Source organism: Misgurnus anguillicaudatus, chromosome 3, assembly GCF_027580225.2.
Source record: "Misgurnus anguillicaudatus chromosome 3, ASM2758022v2, whole genome shotgun sequence".
Taxonomy (NCBI): domain Eukaryota; kingdom Metazoa; phylum Chordata; class Actinopteri; order Cypriniformes; family Cobitidae; genus Misgurnus; species Misgurnus anguillicaudatus.
Genome location: NC_073339.2, coordinates 42,900,461 through 42,923,803, shown reverse-complemented (window position 1 = coordinate 42,923,803; position 23,343 = coordinate 42,900,461). Strand labels below are relative to the sequence as shown.

The following is a 23,343-nucleotide window of genomic DNA, read 5'->3' as shown; positions in this document are numbered from 1 at the left end:
CTTCAAACCTTCATGAATTTCTTTTTCTTCAGAACACAAAGGGAGATGAGTTAATCAATATCCAGTTCAGTGGATTTAATACAATGGCAGTAAATTATAATACACTTTAATGCTTTATAAAACACTAGAAAGAATCAGCAAGTGCACACAGATCACTGACCACTTTACAGTTTTATTAGTTAGTCAAACTTATAAAATTTAAAAGACATTAAACAGCTTTATTGTGAATTCTTGCAGGGTGCCATTACATGATTGTTCAGATTTTGTTTAGGTATGAAATTGTTTGCTAAACATCAAAGAAGCAGATATGCCATAACATGAGAATGTCCTTAAAGGGCACATATGATATTTTTACAAGATGTAATATAAGTCAAAATGCCCCTATCTGGGATGGAGCAAAAAATTGCTGTTTTATCGTGTGTACCTTTAAATGCAAATGAGCTGCAACTCCGCCCTTCCTTACCAACAGACAGTGAGCATTTTCGGTAAAAAATAGATCTGATTCTTGTGCATACAGTCTGAGACAATACTTAGCTGCATTAGCGCTACAATGTGCTAACATAAACATTAGGAAAGCTTTTGGGAAAATTAACCAGTCAGTGACCCTGGGCGGGGCTTCATCAGTGTGATGTCACAATAACAACAGAATCAAAACAGCATGTTTAATGAAACTGTTTTGTTTTAATGGGGATTAAAAAAGAAGGAGAGGGTGGATTTTTTCATTGTAGGGCTGCCAACACAAATTTATGTCCAAACACCAACACCAAAACTGGATTTGCATAATATGTGCCTGTTAATACTTTTTACATTTGAGTGTGTTTTTTCATGATTATATGGTGTCATGGCTTTGCAATCAAAAAATGTCATTATGATGGAAGCCAATGGGGCAAAACAGTAAATCAGGGAGAAAAAAGTAAAAACTGATGCTGCACAAAAACTAAAAATGCATCAAGCCAATGTTTTTACCAATCTTTGAAAAGCCCAAGACTGCAGGTTTAAAAAAATCCAGTCCACAATCACTTTTTTTTCATCAAATCAGTGACACCACTTATGAACTTGGCAATTAAAAAGTTAAATCATTCGAAATTTGGTAATCATTTGGTAGTTGTGATTAGTACTGGTGATGAACAGATTTATGATTTTTTTTTTTTTGGAAAAATATATTAATCTGATAAAATTTTCCAGCCTTTTAATTTCGTGGCTTTTTTGTAACCGAACAGGCCGAAGGGGTAATAAATTTACTCTGTAGAGTTTTTGAAAAATGTCAAAGCATTATGTGTCAATATAAGATTTGTCATCAAAAATCATTCTATTTACTGAAACACAAAGAAAGTTGTAGCCAAATTAAGACATTAAAAAAAATGGCCTCAACAACCCATAAGAGTTAAAGAGTACATCTTGCTGTTGACTTTTATGTTGTGTGGCCATGTGTGTGTGTTCAAGCTAGGTGACGTGTACCTTGCATTTACTAAAAGTAGTTTTTTCACCAAGTTATTTTTAGGAAATATCAGTAATTACCAAAATTCATTCTTTAAAGTGCTGATTGCTCACATGATCATTGTTGCCTAAGGCCATGCCAGTAGGTGAACAGATGGTCTCTTCATCACAAAAATAGCTGTTTTTTAGCAGCATTATTCCTGGTAGAAGATCAATGGGATAAAAATGAATTCTGTGAGCGGCATTCAGGCTGCTACACTTTTTTTAAAGACCTTATATACAGTTGAGTCCCTGAAGGATCAGAATGCCTTTGAAAGACCTTGAAAGCGAGTAGTTTGTATAGTGGCACTCCGAATCGACAAAGATTTTCAAAACCCAAGCTCCATTTTTTCTCGTTTGATCACAGATGTGCAGCAAGAGAGCAGTTTTAAAATCCCGGCTGATCTTGAAAGTTGGAAGATGTTACGATAAATATCTTTTTATTTACTCTTGTTTCCTCAAATTAATAGAGATGAAACATTGACTGACATTTTGCTGATAAAAACTATAGATGTTGACGGTTACTTGACCCAAGGAAACTGTCTGAAAACATTTTACCACAAAAGATTTTAAAATAGTATTAATATGGGTGTTTCTGTAGAGCATTGCATTAGCATTGCAGAAGGTTGTGGGTTCGATACCCAGAAAACATGCAAACTGATAAAAATGCATGCCTTTGGATGAAAGTATCAACCATATGCATAAATGTAAATGTAATGTAAATGGGGTCCTCGAAATACATACATTTCACTTGACACTAACTTACGGTCATTTTTATATCAGAACAAAATTGCAATGCAAGGCTTTGCAGACCCATTATAGCATCGTTACAAAATATGTCAAAAAAAATACTATTCTTTATGTATTGTGTAAAAGGCATATATTTGAGAATAAGCCATGTATTCATAATACACTATAATGTAATTCACAATAAAAACTCATACTATAATGAGAAAGTAGACATTACATGGAAAAGCTAAAATTAAAGGACGTGTCTACAGAAAGTAACATCTAACTCGGCTCCGACTGTGAGAGGAACGGGTTTACATTAATAATACATCCAATATCATCTTTATGTGCTGAAAGATGTTGAAACTATCTCACAGCTTCAAACATAATTTTATTTTTTTTAAATATTTCCCTGTAAAATTGGACTCCTCGTCAGCAAAATACTATTTACTGGGTGATTTAATAACATTGGTGTTCCTAATGTATCAGCCTATTTTCATTTCTCATTAGCAAATGCAGAAAAAACTAAATCAGATGTAAACTAGGTGGGTGTTCTGTATACGGCTTACTCTTTATTGCATTTATTTGGTAATATAATTTCAGTGCCTTGTCTGCCGTTCTTCATAAGAATTTTGGAACGAAAATAAAATTTGACAATAATCATTTTAAACACAAATTGCAAAATAAGGACAAAAATATGTTGCTTTGTCAAGCTCAGTGGAGTTTCTGTTTTCACCCGCGTCTAATGTGGAGCCCTTGACATGATGGCAGCCATATCACCGCTCCACCAACCGTCCCAGTCCATCCTCATGAGACCCTGCTGTTGTTGTTGTGCTGGATGTGATTTCTGGGCTCCGTGCTATCACCACAAACCAAACTCCTCTCCCTGTGTGACTGAATAATGGGACGAGTCAGGAATGTAGACGGGGGCTGAATGACGGAGAGCAGCAGCGATGGAGAGCTGTAGATCAACATCACTTCAAAGCCACCGAGGAGAAGTTGTGTGGATGTGTTGCTTTGAAAATTTGCACCAGAAACTATATCTTAAATCAGTTTAATGTAAAAAAAATTGCATAATATTTTGATTCTGATGGATAATATGGGGAAGCCCGTGACGAAGCAATAAATCTGCACTGTGAGTAGTTTAATCACTGTCTTATCAGACATTAAAATTCCTGTGAACAGAAAGTCGCAATCACGATTATGACGTATTTAAATGAGGAAACTAGTGGGCATGGCTTGTGTTTTCCACTGTGAATTGATTGGATATAAATTGGATATAGAAAAGTAGGCGTTTCATTCAGAAATGGATCTCGCAGCAGACTGACAGTTGGAGGGGGCGGGGTTACCGGATGCCCCGCCCAAGCCTTCAAGCTGATGTCATCTGAGAATGATTTTAATTAAAGTTTATGAAGGCACATGAATTTTAAAAAAGTAATGATGACTGCATGGATAAATTGTTTATAATGAACACAGCAATATTCCACTAAAAATCAGTATTGTCAGTTTTGATTTCAAGGGGACTTTAAAATGTTTGAGGTATTATCTGTCCTTTGTGATTTTTACAATTGTGTTATAGTCCGGTATATATGTCATATATATGACCGGAGACATATGAAATGAGGATTAATTTACTTTATTAAGTAGTTTTTGCTTTGAAGTGTTTTAATTTGGTTTTGTTATTGAATTCGCCTCTAACAAAACCCGATTGTGTTTGAGACAAATTTGAAGAAAGCTATATTTTTATTATATAAGACATTTTAACAGATGCTGCAACTGTGCGTTAATGAACAATATTTTCCTGCCGTTTTCTATCTAATAAACAATAATTGGCAATGGCACATTACTCCATTCATTTATTCTCCAAACCCGCTTGACATCTGCACACTTAACAAATGTCTGGGTTATTTTTAACTCAGTCTGGGTAAATATTAGACACAACACAGCGCTGGGTTAAAATTGACCAAATTCTGGGTTATTAACTCTTTTAAAGGTGCCAGCCAGCACCAAAGTTTAATGCCCTCCAGAAAATGTTGTTCTTTAAATATATAAACATACAATATATTAAATAAAAGAACAGACCCTCTGCTTTCAAAAAAAAAAAAAAAAAATTCATCCTACCTTTATTTGTTCTCTTTTATCACCTCTCAACTATGGGTACATTTCTTCAAAAATAACACATTTTAGATAATTGTGTTTTTGTGAAAGACTTTTAATAGAGATCAGATACAGGGCAATAATCAAAACACATAGTTTGAACTGCTTGCCCTAAGGAAATACTTCCAGATTTTATAATTTGGGTAAGAGCGCCACCTGGTAGATAAATACAGATTGCAGGAAAAACTCGTCATTGGTGTTTTCTCTTAATTGACGATTTATTGGTGGGGAAGGAGTTAAAACCCATGGTTGCATAACAACAACCCAACATTGGGTCATTTTTAACTGAGCAGTGTGTTCTGTCCAATATTTACCCAGCATGGATTAAAAATATCCCAGCCATTTTAAGGCCTAGTCTACACGGACACGGGTATTTTTACAACCGTGACTTTTATACGCCGGTTGCAGTGTTGTCTTGTAGACAGTAAAACCCCGGGGGGGGGGGTTATGACTTTTGTTAGGCTTCTAATTGGCCAAGGTGGCTTTACGATTTGGGTTTTATCACCGCCTGCTGGTGTGGCATGCTCTTGACAGCACTTGTTACCGTGTTTTTGCTTTTTCATGAGGGCAGAGATATCTTTTTGGACGGGATTTTTTGGAGGAAAAAGTCCTGTGTCCATGTGGACTAGGCCTAAGAGTGCATGGTTGCGGTCAAAACGTATTGCACATTAATTTCTCTCCATATTTATACGGGTGTGCCTCATAAGCCTTGAAAAGTGAAGCCTCTGGCTCTTTGATCACCCCCCGGTGGCTGGCTGCAGTACAAGTCATAAACCCCGCCCTCTCCGTTAAAACGAATGGGACGCTGCTCTAAATAAAAAAATATTTACACTTCCAATAAAAGTTTCCGAAAGATGGTTTTGGTCCTTTCAAGTAGTTGTTATCATGCTGATATCATGCGTGCGTGTCGTTATGATTGGCGTGGTTGATGGTTGCGCGAGCGTTTGGGCGGAAGTTTGATACCGCGGCGGCCGCCTCTGGCTCCACGGACGATTCCTTCTGCACTTCAGTTACTTTTCTAATTGGCCTCACAATAGTCAGAAATGTGGACAAAATTAAAATAATAAATAAAAGAACCAAAATACAAAATAGTTTTTAAAAATAGTTAATTATGGACAAATAAAGTTAAAGTTTCTGCTGACAATGGCTGCAATTAGTTGTTTACTTTCAGATGACTTTAAAATATAAATGTTTACTCCTTTTTTTACAATTAATTTGACATCAAAGGCACTCAATCGCTCGTAATATCTTATAGTTATTTATCATTCTCATTTAAATGTATGACATTTCTTGTTCTTGCAAATCATGTGTAAAGGATCATGAGTTTCCAGCTGTGAAAGTCAAAAGTGACTTTTTAAAAATGTATGTTGCTTCAATCACATTGTTGACCTTTCCATCAAACTGTCATTGCCTTGCGAGTGTTGAAAGAGACTGTCAATCCTTAACTAAAAGCAAGTAAAACATTGTCAAGTTGAAACATCTTGGAAATAACTGTTAAACTTTTGGCCATTAATCTTGCCAAGCTGGTCAATTTCTGTCTTAAAATATCCCCATTGACCAGTGCAGTGAGATTAAACAGGATCAGGGCCAGAAGCTGGGCGGTTTGTGAATAAGACTCAGTTTTTTTACTGACGGTGTGCAAACATGTTGAAATAGCTTGGTGAATTAAATGATCAGCCCATAAACCTGTTTCTCATTAGCCAAAGATCCACTATGGAGTTTTTAAATCTGCAAATGCAATTCAATTTATAATCCATTGTAATTTAAAACAAAATAAAAATACTTTATAAATTCGCCAAGCTTGCAAGTATTTGATATCTGCACTTGAATATTTTAGATGCAAAACCCTCTAAGTGCATCTAACATGTTTTCTTGTAAACAAGCATTTTTTTATCAGGCTCTTGTGTTTAGGTTTAGTAAGTTCACTTTAATGGCAATGTAAAGGTTATCAATCAGTGAATTAATTGAAATGACTAATTTTTACAAATGTTACTTTGTATACTTGACGAAAGCAGTATATCTTGAGCTACAAAAATGTATTGTATGTGGAAAATAATGTGTTTTTCGACCCATAAACCACGTGAACACATTGTATTATACTAAATACACAAAATAACGTTGTTTTTTAGCAATGAAATAGGTGCCCTTCAACTGAAATCTGTAATTTTCACTCTATATCGCCATCTTTGTTTGAAACATTAAATTGCAGGTTGTTTCGCTTGTTGAAAAACATCTGTCATTTCTCACAAAATCCAACCTGACAGCTCAAATTATAAATCATTATTATAATCTTTTTATGTCCTTGCTCAGTAACTATTTTTTGTTTATTTTTTAACAAAAAATTACGTATTGCAATATTTTATTTGCTTTAAATATTCAGATAAAAGGGTCTGCCAAATTCATAAATGTAGATAAAAATAAAACAAATGAAATGGATTTTTACTAAGGCTGAAGGGTATTATAGTTATAAGGCTAAGACTTTTACATAATCTATTAGGTAGGTTGACTGCACCACTGTCTAGCCATTTAATTCATTAGTTACATTAGTTCTTCATGAAGGGCAGTCTGAGTAATAATTTTGCTTCATTAACATTTCTATTTGTTTTTCTTTGAGACAAAATGAGTTTGAACTATGTTAACAAAACATGTCTGTGGTTTTATTTAATAAACCAGACAGAACCAGACAATACATTTGTGATGTTTTAGAGTATAAAATGTCTTCTTTATTAAAGCAACAGACCGGACCTTTTCTAAAAATTAGTCTTTTAGTTTTATAAGTAAAGCAGTGTCTATCAATCCTGTTTTCTTCCATGAAGATAATTATAACTATTCCACACACACGCATATGTTCTCAATCTGTTTGGACACAAATATTCATAATCTTGCCTGATCTTTTTTAAGCAGCTTAACTTTTATTGGGATTGGAGTGATTTTCATTCTTAAATCCTCTTCTTATAAGAGAGATTATTTTCATTACACTTATTTCATAAACTGGTTTTATAACAGTACGAGAATCCCGAAGGTGACCTCAAATGTTTTCTCACCGACCTATCCAGAAATGGTTATGATTCCTAATTCAGCTTCTGTTTATATTCTGACTGTACAGAAATCTTGAATGGAGGTGTGTATGTGGATCAGAACAAGTTCTTGTGCCACGCTGACACCATCCACTGGCATGACATCATCAAGAACCCACGGTCTGAACTTCTGGTGGTTCCTGCCAACAGCAGTGGAAACACATGTGAGTAGATGAGATGAGAAGAATTAGAATCAGACAATGATAAATCAAAGATACTTCACATTTACACTTTTGTCTGTCAGGCTGGTTTGAATTTAAGTTATGACTGATTTGTGAGTGAATCATTTGTTTGGGTTTATGAATCATTTAGGCTGCTTAAAGTCACAATCAAATTAAAAACATTTTTGTAATATTGTGGCATGACTTATTTGTGAGCTTCATAATGAAGATTATAAGAGCACAAAAATAAAAAAACAAATAATGAAGACTTCATTATTTGTTTTTTATTTATGTGCTCTCATAATCTTTAATCAAAAGTGCAAATCTCCTCCCCTCCTCAAAATGATCTCTCTTTACTTACGGTCACAAGTAATGGCAGGAGGCGAGGGCGGGGCCAGGGAAAAGATCACAGTGATTAGCAAATATCAACATGACTGAACTTCCAATGATCCAATCAATTCTCGATGGATAAATTCAAGTCCTGCCGTACATTGTTTCTCATTTTTAGAAGCCGTTTCCCTTGAATATACGTCACCACAGTAGAAATGAGATAATCGTTACGTCACATTTACGGGACTGAAAACCACATTCTACAACCAAATTAACTTATGCAAAATGCAGGTAGTTACAACCGCATTTACAGAAACTCTGCATAGTGTGTATATAACCAAACTGAACAACTATTTGTTAAAGAAGTATTTAAACGTGCATGGACATGACAGGTCTCTCTTTTGAAAAAAATAAATGCCTAGTAGGGGAAAAAGTCTTCTGCAGAAAATGAGAGAGGCACAAGCGTTTGCTGACTAGTGTTGCCAGATCTTGCACGAAAAGTACAGCGAAAATGAAAAATTCCAATAATACACAGAAATAAATCCAAATGCTTTACTTAAAAGGGGACATTTTTTAAGATTTCAAATAAATCTTTGGTGTCCCCAGAGCACATATATGAAGTTTTAGCTCAATATACCATACAGATAATTTATTATAGCATGTTAAAATTGCCACTTTGTAGGTATGAGCAAAAATGTGCCGTTTTGGGTGTGTCCTTTAAAATGCAAATGAGCGGATGAAATGCACTGATCACAATGATGGCGGTTTGTTGCAATTCAAACTCAATTATGCTGTCAATTATTTTTTCTCTCTCTCTTTCTCTCTGCACTAAATGGCAGTGCCGTGGTTGGATAGTGCAGATGAATGGCGGTATTATTATAATAAGATCCCCTTATGACATCATAAGGAGAGCCACATTTCAATGACCTAATTTTTCACATGCTTGCAGAGAATGGTTCACTAAAAGTTACTGGGTTGATCTTTTTCACATTTTCTAGGTTGATAGAAGTACTGGGAACCCAATTATAGCACTTAAACATGGAAAAAGTCAGATTTTCTTTAAAGTATTGGGACCGACAGCTTCTTACTTTAATAACACCAAAAGCTTGAGCCAAAAGCCATAAACGGTTAAGCACCACAACAGTATGCAAGTACACAAAAGACGAGGACCTGGCAACACTGCAAGACAGGGCTCTGTAGAGCAGCCTCATAAATGCAAACAACACACAACATCAAGACGGATGTTTATTGCAAAACATAACAGTGCAATAATATTTTGGTCAAAGCTGTGAATGATAAGCATGCGAGGCGTCAATCATCGCATTTTTGGGAATGAGTCTTGTTCCGAACATGGAACGTTCAGTTGGGGGATTCACTTCCGAATTTAAATGTGGTTGTCACTCCTGAAAGTTTGCAGTGTGTACAAGGCCATTGTGACTTTAATAATAAAATTCACCAATTCACTGAAATAAATCAACTCAAACAAACGATTTACTTACGAATCAAACTTAAAGGTGCAGTGTGTAACTTTTAGAAGGATCTTTTGACAGAAATGCAAAATAATATACAAAACTATATTATCAGGGGTGTATAAAGACCTTTCATAATAAACCGTTATATGTTTATTACTTTAGAACGAGACCTATACATACACAGAGGGTCCCCTTACATGGAAGTCGCCATTTTGTGCCGCCATTTTTGTACAGAAGCCCTTAACGGACAAACTTTTTTACTAAGTTGTCTCCGACGATGACATGTTTGTCCGGTGCCGGCTACCATAGCTTCTCTATGTGTTTCAAAAGCGAGGGGTGAGCAGTGGACTAAACCGTTGTTTGCACCACTAGATGCTGCTAAGATTTACACGCTGCACCTTTAACTTGGAGATTTGAAACAGATTTATAGGATTACGACGTAAATATTTTAGGTGCTGGCATTTGGTGCTTTTTATACATTGTTTAAAAATTGCTGTAATTATGCAGTTGTTGCCAGTAACTTACTGTAGAAGATACTTTGGAAGATTTCATGTTCATTTAACTTTGAACAAACTGTTGCCAGTAAATAACATAAATGTAAAATCTACAGTAACTTACTGGTAACCAGCTGCCAGTAATACCCAGTAATACTGTAATTTCTACAGAATTTTTTTTACAATGTAAATATTTATATATATGTGATTTTTGAGTTTTACATTCATATTAGTTTAATAAAAAATTAAAACAGGCTTTTTGTGAATATTTGTAAACATCCTGTTTAAGTCCCACCCACTTCTGGTTTTATCAAAATGAATACAAATAATTTTGAGATTGCAGATACAGATATTGGCTATACTGCACACCCAAAGTGTTACTAGATTAACCAATGCTAAATAAATAAAATCTGTTTGATTGCTGAATATTTTCTTTTTCTTATCAAAGTTTTCTGAATTGTGTCTGTATGATGTTGAGGGCTTGTTGTATCCAATGACACATTTCTGCCGATTGAACAATTACTGTAAAGATTATTCAGTAAAATCACTTGTAACTGAAGTGATTTGCTCACACAGTAATTACAAAACAGTCAATTAAATTCAATCTGCTGCGTGGGAACGTTGTCTTGTTATATTATTACCAGGAGTAAATAACAAAAACACAGTGTTGATGTTTAAGTTGAACATTGACGTGTATTTTACAGGCAGAAGATGCCATCGGTCCTGTAACGGTCGCTGTTGGGGACCACAGGAGGACCAGTGCCAAAGCTGTGAGTATTTAAAACTTCATTTATTATCTCTCTGATTTGGTTTACAGTATGCACAGACGAATTATGTTTACTTGCAGCGATGATAAAACTGTAACATAATAAATGTATTGTTTTGTCAATACCAGGCCACAAAGTATTCTGAACCTAAGACTGATAGATCTTTGGTGGTCCCTTCTGAAACGTTTTGACACAACCTGTGATGATGCACTCATGAGTGGGCGACGGATACAAAGGGTGGGAGGGAGAGGAGATGGCAGGTTCAGGTTTCGCCATGTAATTTAGTAAAATTAAAGAGGATGCAGCTCCATAGAGCGTCAAAGATGATTGGGGGGTGGTAGAGTTTGTCTGACAAATAATAGATTAGGGGGGTTTGCTTTGTCCTGGTGACATATTTACAGAAAAGTGAAGTTATACAAACTCTACAACTTTGCTGAGGGTCTTCTTTGCGATTACAGTAACAAAGACGGTCTGTGCAGAACAGTGTGATGGACGATGTTTCGGGCCGTACGTCAGTAACTGTTGTCATCGCGAGTGTGCAGGTGGCTGCTTCGGACCCAAAGACACAGACTGCTTCGTATGTCACTATGTTATGTTTGATCTCTTTGATGTCTTGGAATGTTTCTTTTCATTATTGATTAATTGATGATCTAGCATGTGCTTACATGTTTTTTGTTTGTTGTCAGGCGTGTACGAACTTCAATGACAGTGGAGCCTGTGTGACACAATGTCCTCAACCATTCGTCTACAATCCAACAACCTTCCAGCTTGAGCACAATCCTAAAGCCAAATACACATACGGAGCCTTCTGCGTCAAAAAATGCCCACGTAAGTCAGGTTATTCAAAGTAAAAATAAAACAGGAGCAGATCACAGAAAGGGTTAACTTTATGTACTGTCTTTTTATTTTCTTCACATAAAAGTGAATTAAAGGGATACTTCACCGATTTAGCATTCAGCTTTGTATCTGTAGAAACCCGGCAGTATTACTGAATGACCATGTTTCCCTCCCTCATTTCCCCCTGAGAGGAGAGATATCTGCATTTTGGTTCTGCAAAAAAAGTCCTCCGATGATGTAATATGACGATTTTTGCATCATCGGAGGACTTTTTTGCAGAACCAAAATGCAGATATCTCTCCTCTCAGGGGGAAATGATGGAGGGAAACATGGTCATTCAGTAATACTGCCGGGTTTCTACAGATACAAAGCTGAATGCTAAATCGGTGAAGTATCCCTTTAAGCAAAATATATATGTATATACAAGAGTATAAAGTAGGTGGAATGTAAATATAGTGTGGACCGGATATATGACCCGGGACCATATAGGTCACATGGGTATATTAGGCCGTTTCTCAATATGCGTTCTTGTCTGTACTTGTGTTCTTGTGGACTTGTGAAACGTCATCAGTCTCGGTCCAAGTACTGTTCCAATTCCAAATTCGCATCAAGCCAAGTTCACATAACATCCCCAGATGTGTTCTTAATCCACCTATTTTATCGAGGATGCATCCAGTAGTGACTTGTGCGGACTTATGACAGCCAAGTTTCCCAGAATGCATTTCGCGTCAACGGCAATGAAGCTTAAAACTTGCACAATATTCGAAATATTATTCTTTCTGTGTCATAAATAGTTTTAAGAGCTGTTTAGTCGACAATATACACAGAAAAAAATATTCATTAAATTTGCTCAATTTTTAAAGGTAAGTGGTTGCAATTAATTAATTTAAGCTACAAAAAAATTAGAAAAGCAAAACAAAACAAAAAACTTTTGTTTAAAGGTAGCTAAAATAAATTGCATCTAGTGGTGAGATTGCAAATTGCAACCAACAGCTCACCCCTCGATTTCAAAACGCATATGATAGCCGCCACAGGACAAGCACATCGTCGTCTGAGACAACGTAGGGACGAAATGTGCTCTGTAGAGCAGTTTGTCCGTTAAGGGCTACTGTAGAAACATGATAACGACTTCCATCTAAGGGGGCCCAGAGTGTATGTAGATAAAAATGGCTTATTCTAATGTAATAAAATCAATACTGTTCATTATGTAAGGACTTTTTTACACCACTGATCATGTAGTTATGTATATTATATTGCATTTCTTTCAAGAGATCCGCCTATAAGTTACACAGTGAACCAAATTGACTCTTATGACTGGTTTTGTGGTCAATGGTCACATATAATCTTGATTTATGCAGATAATTATCTGTATGGCAGCAGTGTGAAGTTTAAATGTATGAGTATGGATGTGCAAACATGACACAAGTCCAAATAATGCATTGGCTATATGCATTAGCTAACAACTTCCAATGAATAATACTTCTACATTGTTTATTAATCTTAGTTTATGTTAATTTCAGCATTTACCAATACACTTATAACGCCAAAAGTTGTAACAGTTAACATTACTTAATGCACAATGAACTAACATGAACAATTGTATTGTCATTAACTAACATTTAAAGCAATTTCCAGCTCCCCTAGAGTTAAACATTTGATTTTACCTTTTTTGGAATCCATTCAGCCGATCTCCGGGTCTGACGCTAACACTTTTAGCACAGCTCAGCACAATCCACTGAATCTGATCAGACCATTAGCATCGCTTTAAAAAAATAACCAAAGAGTTTCGATATTTTTCCTATTTAAAACTTGACTCTTCAGTTACATTGTAAGACCGACGGAAAATTAAAAGTCGTGATTTTCTAGGCAGATATACCTAAGAACTATACTCTCATTACGGCATAAAAATCAAGAACTTTGCTGTCGTAACATGGAGCAAAGTCCTTGATTATTACGCCAGAATGAGAGTATAGTTCTTAGCCATATTGGCCTAGAAAATCACACTTCATAATTTTCCGTCGGTTTTGGTACACAATGTAACTACAGAAGAGTCAAGTTTTAAATAGGAAAAATATCGAAACTCTTTGGTTATTTTTTTTAAGCGTGATGCTAATGGTCTAATCCAAGCGTGCCGCACAAGCCCTGAAAAGTGAAGCCAAAACGTCTCGATCGCCCCCCAGTGACCGGTCCCAGTATAGGTCATAAAGCCCGCCTCCCCATGTTATTCAATGGGACTTGAGACCAACTAAAAAAATTAATTACACTTCAATTATCTTTTTTCCGAAGCTGGTTTCTGTCATTTACTGTAGTTTTTATCACGCTGATGTAAATTCAAATGTTTGTTTTTAAAATAGGTTTGTGTTTAGTTAGTTATTTAATAATATAAAAACGGTGGTGTCACGTCATGAGTGACAGCTGTGATATCGTGTGATATGCGCATTCTACGAGAGCGAGGGCGGGGTTTTGACTTCGCGCCTTCCCTTCCTGCTCACTACTGCGCATGACTGGTCCCGAAATCGCTATTGCGCAGACTCAAGACCCAAGATGTCAGCGCCATATCGGGCAACTGGCGGCTTCACTTTTCACCAATGGAAGAGAGTGAACAGGCGTCGTCCATCTTTTTTTACAGTCTATGGTCTAATCAGATTCAATGGATTGTGCTAAGCTATGCTAAAAGTGCTAACGCCAAACCCGGAGATCGGCTGAAGTGATTCCAAAACGGTAAGAATCAAATGTTTAACTCTAGGGGAGCTGGAAAATGAGCATATTTTCAAAAAAAGTGGAGTGTCCCTTTAAGAAATGCTGAAAAACAAAATTGTTCACTTTGAATTCAACTTGTTGTAAAGTGTTATCAAAAAACTTCTCTGATGTTTTTGGCACAGATAACTTTGTGGTGGATCACAGCTCGTGCGTTCGAGCCTGTCCGAGCAACAAGATGGAAGTCGAGGAGAATCACATCAAGATGTGCATCCCATGCACCGACATCTGCCCAAAAAGTAAGATCAAGACTTCTGTATTTACCAATGATCTAATGGCATTTGGTAGTACTGTAAGGTCCGGATTGGCAATTGGGAGGAGCGGGAGAATTCCCTGGTGGGCCGGTCTGTTTTTTTGGCTGGTGTTGTCTTGCCACCGGGTTGAAAGTTGCTGTCCCTAGGCTGCCAACATTTAAAATATTATTCAGCCCTACTCATGTAATTTGCGGGTGGGAGATGTCCCCACCGCTTTATGCCCAAGTTGATTGTGTCCCGAGTCTGGACCAATTATTGGAAGAATTTGTGCATAAGGGTCCATTTTGTAACATGTACTGTATTGTTTGTGTTCAGTGTGTGATGGGATAGGCACTGGGAGTCTTCAAACAGCTCAAACTGTAGATTCCAGCAACATTGAAAAGTTTGTCAATTGCACCAAGATCAACGGTAACCTCATCTTCCTCATCACAGGCATCAAAGGGTGAGAAATGCTTAAAATCTTTCAGGCTGACAACATCAACATCCCAAATGACTTTTTAGTTTCTTTTTGAACCGCTTTATACATTATGTGCTTATCAATTCCGCTTGGAGAGCCGGCAGGTCGTAAGGTTTTGATAAACAGACACGGTCTATAATGTTTTGAATGATGTATGAATGCACAACACTTATTGCATTAACTCTTTTGTCATGTGTGAAATAACAGAGACATGTATCATGGCATTGGCGCACTGGATCCTGAACGACTAAATGTGTTTCGCACAGTCAGAGAGATAACGGGTGAGAGGCAGGCATTTTACTATATAACTGTATAGCCACATGCAAATGTAAAAATGTTCATTTACACCTGATGTCAAGCATTCAGTTTGTTTCCTATGCCATTATCATTCATGAATCCTTATATATGCCTTATGGTTTTCTTTCTGTATTTTTTCTTGTCTAATAAGTTAGAAAAGATTGAGTGCTTGGTCATGTTAGAAAGCTTCTATTACGTTAGAGAGAATGAAGCAGATATTGTAGTTAATGGGGCGAAACGATTAAAATCTATGCAATGAGAAAGAACCACGACTTTTGTCGCGAGCACAAGCCCAGCATTTATACGCACATTACTTCTGATTCCGATACGCTAAAACATCGATCATAAGAACGTGTGCAACCAAGAAAATCCTACCTAATGGTATTGAAACTGTTTTTATTGGATACTGCATTTCTTCATATACTTTATGTATTGCAATCAGTACTTACAAACTTACATTATAGGTTTCACAGTCACGTGCACAGATGTTGATGGACGGTAGTTGTAATTTCACAATGTTCACTGCCATGGAAAGGCATTAAGTGAAAAATAGTACATTTATTATTCCTGATTGTTAATATTTTTCAAAGGTTACTTGAATATCCAGTCTTGGCCAGAGAACATGACCGACCTTGGTGTCTTTTCTAACCTAGTCACTATCGGAGGAAGAACTCTTTACAGGTAAAACTGTTTTTGTATGTGAAGGTTTTAACGTATGATAAAACCTGTCATAAGGGTCTTTTTGTTATGATAGGACAATATCTGGCCAAGATACAACTATTTTAAATCTGGGATCTGAAGTTGCAAAAAATCTAAATATTGACTAAGTATTTGAAAATCTAAGTATTTGACTCATACAATGTATTTTTGGCTCTTGCTACAAATATACCCTTGCTACTTATGTCTACTTAGATTCACATATCTCATTTTTGTCATTAGTATTTCATGTTTAATTTCATTGAAAAATGTCTAAAGGTTTCAAGGTAAATGTGAATAAAAAATCTTTGAAATCAAACATTGTAAAAACTAGAGATGCACCGATATATTTTTCCCACCATGCCAATAGTGATTATTCAGACTGATATCGGCTGATACCAATGTTGATAGCGATAGTTTGGTGGTTATATTAATTTTCATTAACTATATTCTGAAGATAACATTTTCTGAATGTTATTCATTAATATAATGCCCATTAACTCTTCCACCGCCAGTGTTTTTAAAAAAAGTTGCCAGCCAGCGCCAGCGTTTTTCATGATTTTCACCAAAGTTTAATGCCTTCCAGAAAATGTTCTTCTTTAAATATATAAACATACAATATACCAAATGAAAGAACAGACCCTCTGCTTTCAAAAAAAAAAAAAAAAAAAAACGTTTCATCCTACCTTCAGTAGTTCTTTTGTAATCAGCTTTTGAATAGGGGTAGGTTTCTGCAAAAACACCACATTTTGAGCAAAAAGCAGAGATAATTCCATTTTGTGACGGACTTTTCATAGAGATCCCATTCAGAGCGATCTTTAAAACAGACACGGACATGCAACAGCTTGCCATAGGGCAATACTTCCGGGTTTAAAAAGTTGCGGCCCCTGGTGGATAATAGTGGTATTACGGAAAGACGGAAAATCTCGTCATTGGCGGGGAAGCGTTTTCTCTTAATTGACGAGATATCTCGTCAATGGCGGTGAAAGAGTTAATATTGAATATTAAACTAGTGATGTTTCTTTAAATTTTTTATACTCAGAACTCAAATTCATTGAATTTTCCTGTTCTCTTTTGATTGACAGGATATATCGGCCATGACCAGTATTGGGGGTAACGCATAACAAGTAACATGCATTACGTAATAATATTACTTTTCTGAAGTAACGAGTAAAGTAACGCATTACCTTATAAATGTACACATTAATATTTGAGTTACTTTTTAAAAAAAGTAATGCAAGTTACTTTTCAGTTTATTAATTAGATTTAAAACAAAATAATGTAGTCATGTAGAATTACGCACTCTTTGCGCGCCTGACCGGGAACACTTTGAGTCACAAACGAAGATGGCAGGCCAGAGCTTGATATTTTTGCGATGGAAATATGCAATTTCTGAATGCAGAACTTCTCAGTCATAAAAAACACCTGAAAGGCCTGAAAGAGATCAAACCTCAGCTAAGTAAGAAAAAGTTATGGAAAAGTAACTTAAAAGTAACGTAAGTATTACTTTCTATGAAAAGTAACTAAGTAACGCAATTAGTTACTTTTTGGGAGTAACTTAATATTGTAGGCATTACTTTTAAAAGTAACTTTCCCCAACACTGGCCATGACTTTCGTCTGTTTTTAAACTATTAGCCGATAGTGTGAAAAATGCTTTTTCGACCAATACTGATTATTGGTCGATAAATTGGTGCATCTCTGGTAAAACCATCACCTAATAAACAATTTGTGCACATTGAAAATATCTAAACTCTTTAATGACTATATGACACTTTTATTTTTTCAGTGGTATTTCTCTACTGATCCTGAAACAGCGCTGGATCTCTTCGTTGCAGTTTCAGTCTTTGAAAGAAATCAGCGCTGGTAACGTTTACATCACCAACAACAGTCAGTTGTGTTTCTACAACACGGTGAACTGGACCAGGCTTTTCCGCACCAACACCCAGAAAGTCTTGATCAAAAGCAACAGAGACCCCAGAGAGTGCAGTAAGTATATTTCACACAATGCTATTAAGTTTGCTTGTGAATCTATGTAAATGTTATACAATAGTGAAAATAATCTCGCATGGACCATTTATTTTTTAATTAACCATTAAACACACACATGCTTCTCTGTGTTAGCAGCACATAAGGTCGTGGGTTCAATCACAGATACTGATTAAAAATGTACTCGTAAAATGACTACCAAATGCGTAAAAGTAGTGTAAAACACGCAACCCAGGACATCCAGTTAGCCATATAATAAAAGAAAGAAAAACATATAAATTCTTTGTAAACGGTTATAGAATTGCTAATGTAATAATGAAAATCATAAAAAAATTACATGAATTATAAAAATATAAAATATTTTACCGTTTATATAATTATGGCAACTTTGATGGAAATGTTACATTGCTTCAACTTTAGTCATCACTTAATTAACACTGCATGGGGCATTTCACAGACAGGGCTTTTCCTAGTCTCAGACTAAAATGTACAGCAAAATCCCCGGTGTTAAATACACACTGTGGGTGTATATATAATCCACGCCCAGATGGGTGTGTATAAAGACTGGTGTTAAAATTTAACACTGAGGCAGTGTTGGAGTTGATGAGATGATGAGGTGATGATTGGGACATTGGTGGTGGGCGCCTGCTGGTCATTCTGTGTCAAATCAACTTCAATCAATTTTCCCTGTCTTTAATGTTTTATTTTGATGACTCTTTTTCTGGATAAAGTAATACTAAAATAATGCAGAAAGACAAAATATTTAAATGTAATAGATGAAATCCCCACAGTTAAATAAACACTATCATCATCTCTGTTTGAAAACCAAAATTACAACTTGCTTGCAGAGTTACATGGATGATAAGTTTAACTTCGATACAACTGCTGTAAATCTGGTTAATAAAGTTAGTCACCATTGCTCCGATTAGTGTTTCCCTTAGTTGGGTACTTGGGTCTTAAAGTATATTGTTAGTTTTTTTCTGCTCATTTTGGCAGTGTGTTAATTAAACTCTTCTGTTAGAGCAGAGAAAGATGAGAGAAATGAAGTCTAGAACTGTTACACAGGAAGATGAGAGAAATGAAATCTAGAACTGTTACTATGTAAATTATGATGAAAACAGACGTGTTGTGATTCAATGTTCTCATACAAAAAAATAATCACTGTATATAAGTGTATAATTTTATATTTGGTCCACCCCACGAAATCCATATAGCCTCAAGAGTAAAATTTTTCACCGAAATCTAATCTGTGCTTTCAGTCAGACACACTGAGACATCAACAATCAGCCTATAAAACACAATCATGGTGACAATCAACAACAAAGCTTCATGCCACAATGCATGCTGGGTACCAGGACTGTATAAAACTCATTCATAACTCCCATCATGCATTGTGACATGACAAAATTGTGCAAATTTCTTACCATTTACTGTCACCCTTGTTGAGATTTGTATCAGAAGTTATGATGTCTCTCTTAAGCAAAAAAAAAACAACAAACAAACTAAAGCATTACAGCAGTCTTACAGAACAGTGTCTTTCATAGAGCATGTTTGTATTTGCATTGTTGTCTTTATCATTTATTTATGCTCAAATGTTTTAATGATTGGTAAAGAATAAAATAATTAACCAATCTCAGATGCTATGAAAAGTTTTCCCTCTACATCAAGCAATGAACAAACAGTCTTAATAAAACAATGTTATAATTGCTAAAAGAGGAAAATTAGTTTAGTGAAGGTTAAAGGAAGAATGCCTAACTAAAGGAAACGTTAATCACAATAATGGTGACTTCAAATGAACCCATAACAAACACAAACTTAAAGGGGACATATTATGAAATTCAGACTTTTTCCATGTTTAAGTGCTATAATTGTGTCCCCAGTGCTTCTATAAACCTAGAAAATTTTAAAAAGATCAACCCAGTAACTTAGTTTTGGTAAACCATTTTCTGCAAGCATGTGAAAAATAGGTCATTGTAATTTGGCCCTTATTGTGATGTCAGAATAAGGTAATACCGCCCCCTTTATCTGCACTATCCAACCACAGCACAACCATTTAGAATGGAGAGAAAGAGAGAGAGAAAATAATTCACAGCACAATTTAGTTTCAATTGCAACAAACCACCATCATTGTGATCAGTGGTTGCACTTCATCCGCTCATTTGCATTTTAAATGACACACCCAAAACGGCACACTTTTGCTCAGACCTATTTTAGACTTAGTTTTCATCTTAAAAAAAATCTCATAATATGTCCCCTTTAAGATTCAATGCGATACATCCTGTGATTACATCACGTCAGAAAGAAGATTTGTCTACTAAATCACGCGTGTGGATGCTTGTATTTTGTTCTGACAGCTCTTTAGAAGTTAAACTTATCATCCCGGTTTAGAAAATAACGCTGCAAGTTTTTTTTTAACAGAGATGATGATAGAGAGGCAAACGTGAAAGATTGCAGTTTTTGGAGTCATACACCCAACAATGTTCATTTGATACTGGGGATTTCTCCTTAATTCATCTATTGCATTTTGTCTTTCTTCATAATTTTAGTATTACTTTCTCCAAAAAAAAAAATCCAGGAAAATTTAGTTGATTTGACGCAGAATGACCAGCGGGTGTTCACCATTGGTGTCTTGGTCATCACTTCATTGTCTCATTGGCTTCGGCGCTGCTTCAGTGTTGAATTTTGGCACCGGTCTTTGTGCACGCCCATCTGGGAGTGGATTGTATGTGCACCCACGGTGTGTATTTGACACCGGGGATTTTGCTGTGTGTATGTTTAAACTGCCTTATTTTAAAATCACCTTACACCTTGTCATGTCTTAACGTATATCAGTGCCATTGTTTTGTCTCAAGATCCACACCAGTATTGTTTTTTGTAAAGTCTGTTTGTAAAAATGACTTAAATGTCCTAATAAAACTAAAGCTTAGTCCTGGATTAATCTAAACCGGTCCGGGAAACCACCTCTACAGTATCTGTTTGATGTCAAAATATAGCAAAATATGCTTAAAATAATATGATGTTAAAGTCAACATGAAACGGAAGTAGCGATTGACTTCTTTTCCATATCGTGACGTATATCCAAGGGAAACGGCTTCTTAACCCTCTGGGGTCCAACCATTTTGGGACACTCTCAGAGGTTCTGACATGCTCTTACATTTGGTCTTTTTTCAGTTGCTTTAAAACATAATAATGGCAATTGTCTCATACCACTGTGTTCAGCACAAACTGGGCTAAAATATTATATGAGCTACATGTATGTACATGTTTGTATTTTTGAGAGAAAAAGGTTTATGCGTCATTTTTAAGTCACTGATATAAGTTCACAAAACCCATACTAAACATGGTTTAACAAGACTTTCCTAAACATAATCTAGTAGTCTAGAGTTTTTTCTTTAAAATGATGTGAAAATCATCCTGCCTACTCATTCACATAAACCAATATATTATTTTAGAAATTGTAAGACACTTTTTGTTTAGAGTGGCCGTATGCGAGAAGGATTGATTGACAGCTAGCAAACAAAGGCTCGCATAATGAGCTGCATAATAATGAGGCAGGAGGGAACTACAGTAAAGAATGTGAGGACAAATGGACATGTTTGTTTGAGGTTTATTAAGAAGTTAACAATATAATCAAAATAGAAATGAAGGTCAGTAGGACATTTTCAATTTATTTGGAAACAAACCCTATTAAAACACTGAACTTGTATAAGAAACTGATAAACAACAGAGCTGTGAACTTCATGTGGCTCATGTTACCATATAACTTTATGTCCAAAGAGTGTGAATATGTTTTTCCACTTCATAGTTTTGTACTGATGAGAGGGATGCAGACCTGTAAGAGAGTTATGAACAGCTGTCAGCACAAATTGTCCACAGAAATACCCTTACATACATAACTGATGGGTAAATGATAGCACTACATTCAGATAAACTATTATAAACTAAATTAGTATCTCAAATAAACATCTGCAATGATTAGTTATATAAAAAGCTGTTTTCAGATGACTGTTTTCAGATGCCCATCCCCTTATCGTCTAGCTTCTGTTTTAAACGCGTTTCTGTAAGCGAGTATGAACTTTAAAAACACATCGCAAATGGATGTGCGCGAGCTCGCGCCTCCGTGTAAACAACGCGGAGCTCATAATAAAATGGTGTCGCGTGTAAAGCGCAATGTATGGAATGCGTTGCATGTAAACAATATCATATTACAGCAGATCCCCCAGTGCAGTATTACTCAAAGTTGCCATGAAGGATACGAAAGTGAATAACTGCGTCTAACACTGTACACAGCATGTAACAATGAAATCCGCCATTACGTGATCACGCGCGTAACTTACTCGTTTGTAAACAAGCATGTAAACATGGAATCATATTACAGCACACACTTAAAAGATACAGCAGTGCAGCTGCATTACTCAAAGTTGCCATAAAGGATATGAAAGTGAATAACGGTGTCTAACACTGTACACAGCATGTAACAATGAAATCCGCCATTACGTGATCACGCGCGTACTCGTTTATAAATAAGCATGTAAACATGGAATCATATTACAGCACACACTTAAAAGATACAGCAGTGCAGCATTACTCAAAGTTGCCATGAAGGATACGAAAGTGAATAACTCGTGAAATCACGCGCCCTCGTTTGTAAACAATGCAAACGTTTTTAAATCCGAAGCGTGCAGTCTGCTAATGTTGCTTATGTAGGCTGAACTGCACAAGCCATAACATATTACATGATAGCAAATATAAATGAAGACAAATGACTTACAGTTTCTTCAGGAATAAGTTACAGTATATCCTTCTCCAATGCGTCTTCCATCGTTCCTCTTCTTAGGTAACGTTAAAGATAAACGCTTCTCTTCCTCAATGTCCAGACATAAATGAAGATATTCCTCACGTGTGTGTATAAAGTTTATAATCCAAACATGCGGTAAAGTCTTTAAATCTGATAAAACTTTACGCTTTGTTTATTATTGTTGGAACTGCTGTCTCTTCATTACCATGTCAACAGCCTGAGGGTGTGGCCGCATTAGAGATAATGAGCTCAGCCAGGAAAAACTGTACTCTCTTTACTTCAATGCAGATTATATAAACAGGAAATATTTGTTTTTGATTATAATTAGCTTGTTTAAAAGTAGACATTTCAGGCTTTCTTTGGATATGTGTATTATGTTTGTGTGACGAGTATTCGCGGAGTTTCAACTGATTTTTGTAACGTGTTTTAAGAGACAGCTGGCGGAGACAGAAATGTCTGAATGCGCACCCTGTTTATTTTCTTTATTTGACAAAAACACAAAGATCTCTTGTTATTGTGAATGTGAACTAATTAAAGAGGACCCTTCAGAGTTTCAAATGATGTCAAACACGTAAGTGTTTGATTATTAATGATGGA

The 23,343-nt window shown here is 35.9% G+C and overlaps 1 protein-coding gene across 1 annotated transcript in view; it reads left to right on the top strand.

The window, feature by feature from the left end:
• LOC129445034 (receptor tyrosine-protein kinase erbB-4) overlaps window positions 1–23,343 on the top strand; it is a 200,894-nt gene that overhangs the window by 138,830 nt on the left and 38,721 nt on the right. Inside the window, 9 exon segments of the mRNA XM_055206118.2 lie at window positions 7,469–7,603; window positions 10,601–10,666; window positions 11,122–11,240; window positions 11,350–11,491; window positions 14,383–14,496; window positions 14,827–14,953; window positions 15,176–15,249; window positions 15,856–15,946; window positions 17,749–17,948. Of these exon segments, the coding sequence (XP_055062093.2) occupies window positions 7,469–7,603; window positions 10,601–10,666; window positions 11,122–11,240; window positions 11,350–11,491; window positions 14,383–14,496; window positions 14,827–14,953; window positions 15,176–15,249; window positions 15,856–15,946; window positions 17,749–17,948 (1,068 nt within the window).